Source organism: Seriola lalandi, unplaced genomic scaffold, assembly GCF_002814215.2.
Source record: "Seriola lalandi dorsalis isolate HSWRI2012SDOR001 ecotype SW California unplaced genomic scaffold, Sedor1 jcf7180002054850, whole genome shotgun sequence".
Taxonomy (NCBI): domain Eukaryota; kingdom Metazoa; phylum Chordata; class Actinopteri; order Carangiformes; family Carangidae; genus Seriola; species Seriola lalandi.
In genome coordinates, this window is record NW_019525403.1 from 2,048,194 (window position 1) to 2,059,016 (window position 10,823).

Consider the following 10,823-nt stretch of genomic DNA (forward strand, 5'->3'; position numbering starts at 1 on the left):
TTTTTGTCTCTCCACACACACACACACACACACACACACACACACACACACACGCACACACACACTGTAACTCCTGCCTCTAGGGGACTCTCAATCAAAACAATAACAAAAGTTGGCATTGGGTGACCACTGCCGGCAGGTTCTCTAGTCTGGATTCCTTCAGTTTCAGCCGGTTAGGAGGTTTTTACCTGCAGCTGAATTATCTACAGAGGTCTCCTCCTCTCCAAAACAAACAGGCCGGGGGATTATAACCGGTACAACACAGAATAAAGTAGTTTCCTCTTTAAAAGTAGTGATTGAACGGACACAACCAGTGTAAACGAACGGTCATGTGATATGTGTTTTCAGGTGTGTTAGTGTGGATGGAGATTGTTTTTAATACAGAGCTAAAGAGGTCGTATTAGTGTGGACTTACCCTCGGTTTGCTTTTAGCTGAAAAGAATTATATTTCTGTTTCCCTTCCATGTACTGCTACAATCTTTGGGGCAAACCTCACCAAAATCAGGCTTGTATAATGGGATATTTCAAATCGGTGATAATTAGCAACAGAAATGGAGGCTTTAACGATAATTGAATGATGAAGGCCAGTTTTCTGCGAGTTTTCTGCCAATAGTTGTAGCCGTTGGTTTGCTGATATTTTTACTCTTGGAATTCAATAGTATAGTTTTCTTTCTACGAATTGAAATGGTTTGAAATGACTGAAAAGTATAGTACAATATGTATGTTATTGTCAATACCTATGGCTGTGTTTCCCAAACCTTTTTAAACCATACATTATTCGTAGACTGAAGTACTGTTTTCTGGCCACTAGATGGTGCACTAGACATATAACTGTCCTCCTCATGTGACAGCTGCACCACAGCAGACTAGAGTAAAGGTTTTTGGGGGATTTCTGTCTCATTAATGAAGGCTGCTGGAACATCTCCACCTAGCTTTAAAAGGCTGAGCAGGGACAAAAAAGGATAATAAAATGGATGAATGGTGGTGAATGGAGATGTGTCTGATGAAGGGAGTGATGGAAGCTAAGCACACTGTGCCGAGAACCATGAGACCTCGCTAGACAACGGCCCATTTCTATTTATAGAGCAGGCTTCGTATAAATTTAGCTCATGCATGAAATCAAGGTTTAGCTGCATCAGTGTTTCCTTGCTTCCAGTGGAAGACACTGAGGCTGCTGCTGTCTCAGTTAAGGGGCGATTTCTTATTGTAATATTTTACTATCATGAGCTGCTGATAATTGAAACAAAAAATCATTTTTTCTAAGTGCATTTTGTTAGTGTTCTTAAACGATTATACCAATGTTTTTGGATTTTTTGTCAATTTATTTTTTAGCCATTGATTTCTTAGTTATTTTTATTATTGATTAATCTGATTAGACTGTTAAATTATTTGTCTGTTTATTTAGTCTATAAAATATAAGAAACTAGTGCAAAGGGACCAGAAAGAAGGAGAAACATATCCGCTTTTATTGCGTGATGCAGTGTAGAATTATCAAATCCGCCTGCACTTAACAGCTGTACAACAGTGGAACATTACTCTGACAATCAGAGCAGACATGATGTTCACTGTGATGGAGGACCTCACTCAAAGTTTCCAGTCGGTCTAAGTTGATTTCCATGCTGCAGTAAAACAAATTAGCGCTCGAAGGTGAGGGAAATCAAATAAAAACCTGCCGCACTACAGCATGGTTTGAAAAATGGTTAGCAATAATGTTAAGTGTACATGATTCATAACAAAAGAGCTTTAAAGGTCCATATTTTATTTTTTTTTCTGTGTTTTATTCTGAAGGGTTGATCCATAATAAGATATATTTGTGGTTTTAAGAACCAAAAACCATCTCAATGTAGCTTTACATGTCTTCTCTCAGGCTTTGATACTTTCACAGTATTAATATAGAACCTAGACCTGCTTTATAATCAAACAACGGATGGAAATTTCAGTTTATACTATATGGGACCTTTAACATTGAGAAATGGTATGGTATATAAAATACACAACAGTTTTTTATATTCTATCTAAAAGTGCAATTTATTTTATAGTTATCATTTTTGGGTGTAACAACACAGCAGTTTGATCTATATATAGATTTTAAAGCCAACTGAGAACAGGTTATATTGACATAATGTCCATATATTGATATTGGTTTGTGGGCTGAAGTGTGTATGCCTGAACTCTTCAGTTCTGATTGGCTGTGTTGCTAATGTGTTGATTTGACCTTGAGGACACATAGGTAGACTGAAGGCTTGTTATTGGTTGGCAGTTGTAAGTCTTCACGCCCGAAACAGAGAAAAGCCTCATCGGGAAAACGACTCATTCATGCATTCACTTGTCAAAGACATGGCACCTGACTGTGATGTGCAATGGGATGGATTTTTCCTGAATTAGTTCGTTAGTTGGAGCTGAACTGTCAGAAAATACATCCTGCGTATAACTATCTTCATACTGTGAAAGTATCAAACCTCAGTCCACAGAGAAATGCACACAGCCCGTATTCAGAAACTGAGCCTTAAAACCAGCCGTCAGGTCTTCCTGAACGTTGTGATGTCACAACTATACGGGCTCAGAGCCTCTCTTCTGAGGAGATGTAAAACCACGTAGATATAGGTTTTGTCACTGCCTAATTGGATCCATCATCCAAACCTTGCAGGATTTGGTTTCTCTGAATGTTTTACCTGAAATCTGCTATTTTTTTTGTTGGATCACTCAGAAAACAGTTAGCCAATCAGAAGAAAGGTGGGCCTCTCTTCTGATTGGCTGCATGGACTCATACATACCGTCATTTGAACAACTGTAAACCTACTTAAAGCAGCCACAAAGCAGAAGTTCTCTCCACTCCCTGAGCCTCACCCTCTCCATATCACTCCCTCCTTTACCATCTATCCATCTTTCCATCTTCCGTTTCCCACCTCCACCCGTCCAGAAGGTGAGGAGCAGGATGTGGAGGGTTGAATGGGGCTGAGTAGGTAAGGGCTGTTATCCTCCAGCCAGAGGTAATCACAGCTATCCATTTCATCTAACAGCAGGAAGACGATGCTCCCAATGGGAGCAGAGTGGTGGTAAACCCCACCCACACACACACGCACACACCCTCTCCACACATACCCCCACCCACTCGTGGGAGATTACATTTCTCCACCTCTACCCGCATTTGTAGTCAGCTGCAGCAGATGTCTATCTTTGCTTGTTCTCTTACTGCAAACAGCAGCAGAAACACTCGTGTAGCTTAGCGCTGCAGTGGCAGATAACGGGCTGCCAGGGATCTCCGGAGATAATGTGCCTGTCTGAACAGCACCCATTCACACTCCGGCACACGGGATATGTACACAACACATTTCATACATACTCAGTGGTGGGACTTTAGTGAACTAAAGTTAACATTCAGTTCCTAACACACAAACAAACTTTAGTAGCTCTGATGTTTCCCTGAAGACTGAATCCAGATGATTCCAGCTGCTGCTCCGGCCTCGATGCCTGGAGTTGGACTCAGTGGGATCAATGGGCCAACATACTGTACTGTCCTGCTGCTGCTGCTGCTGCTGCTGGGACAAGACGGAACACATCACACCCTGCTCTGCTCATTGAAATGACGTGGACTGTCGGTTGCCTCTGAACTTTGAACTCTACAGAGCTGGAGCTGCTGAAAATCAATGGATAAAAAATGAGGCCAGGGACAACAATGCATCATTCACTTTACTTTTCATAACATCTAACATTACCGAATGCCATGTAAACTAAAAGGCACTCAAAACAGATATTTATCTAAAATGTTCCCAGCAGTTCTGGGTCTGATTTGATGGTTTTTGGCGTCAGGAAAACATGGCTTCCGCAAAAACGAGCCTGTCTTTAAGCAGAAGTAATTGTGGCATGTGTAAAAGTTTGGGCACCCTTTTAACTTGTTAACACTTATTAACTATTAAGCCTTAATTGACTTCAGGACTTGTAAGACAGGTACGAGTAAAGATGTTCGGAGTTTTTAGCTCTCACGCGGAACAACTATGGAGCGATGGCTTCTCAGAAAAAATATTCCAGCTCATGGGCTCATGTGGTTTTTGTGGGTTTTTTTCTTTTGGAACTAACTCTATCTCCAGTGTGTTTACTTACTTACTTTTCAGAGTGTTTCCATTATATCCACTGCACCACTACTGTGGCGTAAAACAGTTCGGGGACCACTGAGTCAGGCTCCACTTATCTCCTAGACCTGGATCTGCTGGATCTGCTCAGGGAGTGGGATGAGGGTGGGTGGGGGTGGAGACCTGCTGTAGCTTGCAGCTGAGTCCTTCCCGCTCCACCTTTTGATGTATCTTTAACGCATTTATGAATGTGTGTGTGTGTGTGTGTGTGTTGTTTTCATAGGCCCAGAAGAGAAAAGACTCAAGTCAAAGAAAGAGAAGATGAAGGAGAGGAGGGAGCGGTGGCTCAACAGTGAGTTTATATCCACACTCACACTGACACAAGTTACACATACCCATACATACAAGTCACTTTTTCAAGTCAATGCACTATATATCAGATGATTGACAGCTAATGGATCAAAACTTAATTCCAGCAGTGAGGTACATTAAAGGTCCATATTTTACACTTTCCCTCTGTTTAATGTGAAGTGTTGATCCATAAGAAGATATATTTGTGGTTTTGAAAACCCTTTATATTTCTATTTAAAAGTGCAGGACGTTGCTATTGGGGACAGTATATATCCTCAGTATTGGAGAAGTTGAGTGTAACAAAAGAACTTAGAACGGCCTGCTTTGTGAAGCCTAAACTGTTAGCGTCACAGATAGAATACTTAACTGACCACAGCGAGTCTGAGTTTTTGGTCTTTCTGGATGATAATTATAACTCCTCTCCCCAACACCACCACCACCATCGTCATCACTGCCGCCATCATCTCCCATAGTCGCAATCAGGCCAGTAACTGAACCCTCCTGCTGAGCCAATCAATTCCTCAGTAACACAACACGTATCCTCTTCAGGCATATAATTAGGCGCTAATGGCCGGGGCGACTTGGTCCTGCTGAAACCCAAGACCGGCTCTAGGGCTGACAGTTTTCAGGAATTACAAGAAAATTAGAATGAAATATGAGCTTTATTTGGATTGTGGACGCAGGGTTGGGATGGCGGAGTTGGACCAGTGTGGATTCTGAAAGATGTGATTGTAAATGGGTCGCACAGTAGTCAATGTGTTTAGTCCAGCAATCCACAGAAAACCTGTACGTCTCTACACACCCTCTGTGGCATTTACCAAAATCTAAACAAAGCTTGTACGTTCATGACAAGACTTTCACCTTCCAACCACAGCTTGGTAGCAGAACAGGCTAGTTTCCTGTTGCTTTCAACCTGAATATGGAAACTACCTACTTTATGAAAATGATAAAATTAGGATGTGCTCCAGGGGTCTGTTCACGGTGACACCCTCACAAACAGGGATGGGAATCGAGAACCGGTTCCAGTCGAGAGCCGGTTCCAACTGGTTTGGTCCGTTGACATCATTTGCCTTTATGCTGAACCATTTCCCTTATCGATGCCTTCCACTTAGTTTCGCGTGCCTTGCAAAACAGTGACATCACGCTTTCGCGAGAGGCAGTCAGCTTGAACAGCAATGAAGGATTCGAGGAAGTGTGGCTTAATTTCAGACCAAACATGAAACATTTTTCGGGTTTTCCATGTATCTGATGCTCTATACCAGCGGTCAACGAGTTCTTCCCGGTCTCAGCAGAGCAGCGAAGGTACGTATTAGTGACGTGTCGAGTTAGAGTCAGACATGTTTATTTAGAAATGTTTATTTTTGGCATTTTTAGCCTTGTTGGTAATTTTTCCGTTTTTCAGGTGTTCAGTTTCTCACTGAATTGTAATAACTTGGCAGATTTTTCATCTAGCGCCATCATCAAGTCACATTTTCATTTGTCCATAACTGTGGTTTCAGATATAAATGTAGCTGGATTACACCAGTAGACTGCGTTTGTTACAGTGTTGCGTTTGTCCTGGTGTAACTCGTCTTCTGTCCGTCTCCTCTCAGAGATCAGCTCCATCAAACAGGCCCAGGAGCGTCAGGCGGCCGAGGCCCGCAGACAGGCCACTCCCGTGGTCGGAGACCTGAGGCCGCTGGCCGACGCCCTGCCGGAGCTCTGCCAGCTCATCGGCCCCCCCGCCACCACAGCACTCGCCACTCGCCGCAAGAGCAGGAAAAACAAAGTGTAAGTGCGAAGGTGACCGCTCGGCAAGCAGCAAGTCCTCCAGAACTCTCACATTTCTTCCGTCCTTCACGTCAGTAAATGTGCGTTTAGAGTTCAGCACGCGGAGATAGTGACGCCATCAGCAGATCACATAATTGATGGGAAAGTGCAGTGATGCGACGATAAGCTTGATCTGAGATTGATTTGTATTGACTAGAGACGATGTCGGTGTCATCACTTTCATTAAGGATCCATCAATTTAACAGTCTTACTCCTTTATCCCTTCAGTGTGTAGAGAGACTAATACCTGCCTCTGCCTACTTCCAGACTACACACTAATTCTAAACCGGTTTCCATGGTGTTTATTTTGTAGCTTTTCACACTGGAAAAGTTCATAAATAAAGTTAAATCCAGTCAGAGTAAAATCATAAATATGGTGGTTCTTAAAACCACAAATTACGGATTAATACTTCACAATAAAACATATGTAAAAATAAAAAATATGGGAGCTTTACATTTTGGATATCGCCCAGCCTAGTACAGAAAGAGTAAATTGTCCATGTGTCAGTCCTGTGTCTGATCATAGTGATGTCACTGTGTCCTCCCTCCTTTCAACAGACCTGTGAAGAGGCCTGAGCCAACAGATTTCAGTCAGATGAAACAGTCCCAGAAACGCAAACTCCTGTAAGCAACTTTTTTTTTCTTCTTCTTTGCTCTATAACCACTCCTGAAACTCCACAGCTCTTAACATTTCATTTTTTTTTTTTTTTTGCCGTTAATGCAGAGAAACAGAGAGCAGCCGCTTCAGCGATGTGGTAAAGACTCTCTCTGGCAGAGTGAATCCTCTGGCTGATATCGGCGAGCAGCTGAGGAAGAGGATGAAGCAGGAGGAAGAGCAAGGAACCAGCTAACAGCAGCACACTCCAGTGCTTCCACAGACTTTAAAGATCCCTGAATCCCGGTCTACTCTTGACTTTGTCGGGGAAACCTGACCCTGGAGGAAGAACCTGACACCTGGTTCCTCAGTCTGACTGGATGCTGAGGATACTGACTGGTTCCTGGTGAAGATGCAGTGACAAGTGGCATAAACTGTAGCATTTGTAAATGATGACTTTAACGCAGATTCTTTAGGTTGAATTATCATTATCATCTCCTCTGCAGTAATAAATCACAAATCGGTCAAAACTGCAATTTAATGTGTATTTGAATATACAGTGGATTTTATTTTAGCATAAAACTGCAACACAAAGTGTAAAAAGTGAAGGGGTCTGAATGCTCCATGTGCATTTGCAATATCTGCAAATCAAAGCATTTAATAGTCAACACATGAGCCTTGTTTCGATGAGCTCCTCCACAATCATTCCCACTCATCTATTTTCAGTGTCTTCTCATTGTGCTGTATCCAGACTGAGATCAGTGACTCATCAGCAATAACCATAGCAACTCCACTCATCCATGGACACCAATATGTTGTCAGGGCGCCGAGGAGCCATGAAGCTGAATGAAAATGTTGTCAAACTGTCATCAATAAGCAGATCAACATTTACGGAGAGCTCTAGGAATCATATGCAGCATATGCTGCACATCATGGACTTGACATGTGGGTGTGTGAGGATGTCGAATTCACCACCGTATCTTAACAGATTTTTTTTTTTTTTTTTGCATATAATTAAATATGTTTATATAGAAACTCTTTCTGCCACTTGAAAATAAAACCTCATCTACAGTTTTTCCTTCTTTACAAGGGTTTTTTTCCCCTAGAAAATTTAAATGTTGTCATCGTAGCAAGTTTTGAATTATTAATCTCATAATTAGTATTTAAGTTAGTATCTCGAATCTCATACATTTCTAATAAGTTTCATATTATAATTTATGAGAATCAGAATACAGCTGCAAACCAACTAACGAATGTGATTGCAGCTGCAAACCAACTAACCACCCAGATTACAGCTACAGACCAACTAACCAATGAAAATACATCTACAAACCACCTGCCCAATCAGAATGCAGCACAAACCAACTAATACACTAATGTTTCCATCTGAAATATGTAGAGCTGTAGAATTACATTCCACCACTGGAAGAAAAAAAAATGTTGATGGAGGTTCACTGTGTGCCAATCCTTCAAAATAAAACAATTTTACCCCCTATATATGAAGTTTTCAGGTGTGATCTTGTCCTCTGAAAAGAAGAGATTCTGCTATGATTAGCTTGGAGGTAAGAAAAACTTAATCAATAGAAGGTTCAGAACTGCTGAGGCCCATTAGGACTCATTAATAATGGATACTATGGGAGAGCACAGTGTCAAATTAAAAGTAATCAGAGCTCACTGTTAGCAGCCCTTAGTCTATATTGAATATATGGACCAGAGGATCTTCTGTTCTGACTCAGGATCAGCTCTTCTCCCCTCCGGCTCCATCACATATTTCTCAAACGTGACTCATCCATATCGGCTGTTGACGGCCGGCGAACGTGGACAAAACAAAACGCCGTTTCACGCAGCACGTCGGTCTGTTGGAGTCGATCCTTTCACTTTGCGTTTTCCAGAATCACTACCTGCTTGGTGAATCGTAGAAAGAAGAAGTGAAATAAACCTGAGCATTAAAGGGAGACTCCACCTGAAAAGTGGATTAAAGGTCCCAAATTTATTAGATTTCACAATTTCAGTTTTCATGATTAAGCTATTGAAAGATATAGGTTGTTTTGTCGAAACAGCAGCTCCTTATATTTCACATAAATATATGGAAATGATTCTGCAGCAAACCCTTTTTGGAGGATTTTTGGAGGTTTGTTATTGATGGTTGGAAAAACTAAAACAATTTTACCTGAAAAGAGGAAAGAGAAAGTAGTAGACGCTCATTTCGTCTTTCAGTTTTTCCAATTTTACCTCACAGCACTTTGAAATTGCTATTTTGCAATATCTAGGTTTAGCATTTAGAATTTTGTTTTTGGTTGAAATGATCCAAAATAATCCAAACTCTTTTTGCATTTAATATATGGAGAATAATTCATTTTCTGACAATGGCATTATGTAAACAAACTGGTATTTAAAGGGGTTAAAATCCTGAAACTGAATGAATATTTGGTAGTTATGATCAGGACTGATGATGAATAAAAAATAATTGGCAAATATTAACATATAGTATTTTTTATAACATATTATTATTATTAATAACATAATATTTTATAGCAGTTTTTGAGGTGCACATTTTTATCCTCTGAGGACCTGAAGGCGATTTATTTAAAAGAGTGCACAGGGGTTAAATACAATAGTATGTTTCTGGTCTCTCTCTCTCTCTCTCTCTTCCCTTCTTTCTCCCCCCCCCCCCATTTCTCTCCTTTTCAGCCCGACCAGTTGAGGCAGACGGCCGCCCACCCCGAGTCTGCCTCTTGTTAAAGGGAGTTTCTCCTCTCCGCTGTCTGTCGGGCTTCTCTCCGTAAAGCGCCTTGAGGTAGTGTATGTTGTGAGTTGGTGCTACTTAAATCAAATTTAATGAATAGCTTGTAATTGACGTAGAAACATGGATACAATACTCACATTTTCCTGAAGAAGAAGTTGCTAATTTGAGCGGCTTGATGTGATGCAGTAGCAGATAAAAACATGGATGGACTATGACATCCAGACACAACAACCACCACGGGTTCTCTGCAGTGAAGCAGACTGTTCTTTACCTCCATCAGTGTGAAGAGCTCGTAAAGATTTATGAGGTGGGAAAAAGGCAGTTTTACTCTTCACTTCGGATCCTGTTTTTTTCCATTAATCTTCATACTAATAAATATCACAGATGTTCTAAACAAAACAAAGAAATGTAAAGCTAAAAAGAAGAGTTCCACAGTGTGTGTTATCAAGGGCCATGAGGAATGTATAGGTCTTATTTGTAGCCTCCTGCAACAAATCAAAGCGCTCAATGTTCCTAAATGATTTTTATGTGGAACGTCTGAACTATTAAATCGTAATGAGTTTCCTCGTTGTCCAAATTTATGGTTCCAGAAGAGCGAGGAATGTTAATAAGAGCTAGATCCAGATGTGAAGAGAGATGTGGACCTGTTTTTGGTTCACAGTTTTCCCAGGGCAACAAAATTACAAAAGAAAATACAGTTCAACAAGTAGTTTCTTTCATTCCCTGTTGTTAAAGTGCTGCTTCCTGGGTAATTCAGAGTAAATATAAAAATGCGTGTTTATCCAGAGTAATAAGGTTAAAACCCTGTAGGGAAACAGCCATTACTGCCAGAAACACCAAACAAAGACAGGAGAAATAAGGAAATTAAAGGTCCCATATTTTACACTGTTTTATTTTGAAATGTTGATCCATAAGAAGATGTATTTGTAGTTTTAAGAACCAAAATCCATCTCAATGTAGTTTTACATCTCCTCTCTCAGGCGTCTCTCTGGAGCTGTAGTAACAACAGGTCGGTGAGCCAATCTGAAGAGAGGAGGCTCTGAGCCTGTCTTTTGATTGGCTGACTTATTTCCAAATGATTGAATGAATGCATGAATGCAATGTGTGATTAAAATAATTATTTATCGTTACAAAAATTATTTAAAACATTCACACAGTATATATATTTTCTTTTGATACTATATTTCCTATTTATTTCTTTAACCCTCCCGTCGTGTTCACCTCCCGCCCCTTACTTTAGTGTTCCCGGTCA

General features: G+C 40.8%; 1 protein-coding gene across 1 annotated transcript in view; it reads left to right on the plus strand.

Moving 5' to 3' along the window:
* Positions 1-7,899, plus strand: part of slx9 (SLX9 ribosome biogenesis factor) — a 9,052-nt gene extending 1,153 nt beyond the window's left edge. Inside the window, exons 3-6 of the mRNA XM_023427084.2 lie at positions 4,354-4,422; positions 6,014-6,191; positions 6,789-6,854; positions 6,955-7,899. Coding sequence (XP_023282852.1) covers positions 4,354-4,422; positions 6,014-6,191; positions 6,789-6,854; positions 6,955-7,081 — 440 coding nt within the window. The 3' untranslated portion in view covers positions 7,082-7,899. The remainder of the gene's footprint in view (positions 1-4,353; positions 4,423-6,013; positions 6,192-6,788; positions 6,855-6,954) is intronic.
* The last annotated feature ends 2,924 nt before the right edge of the window (positions 7,900-10,823 follow it).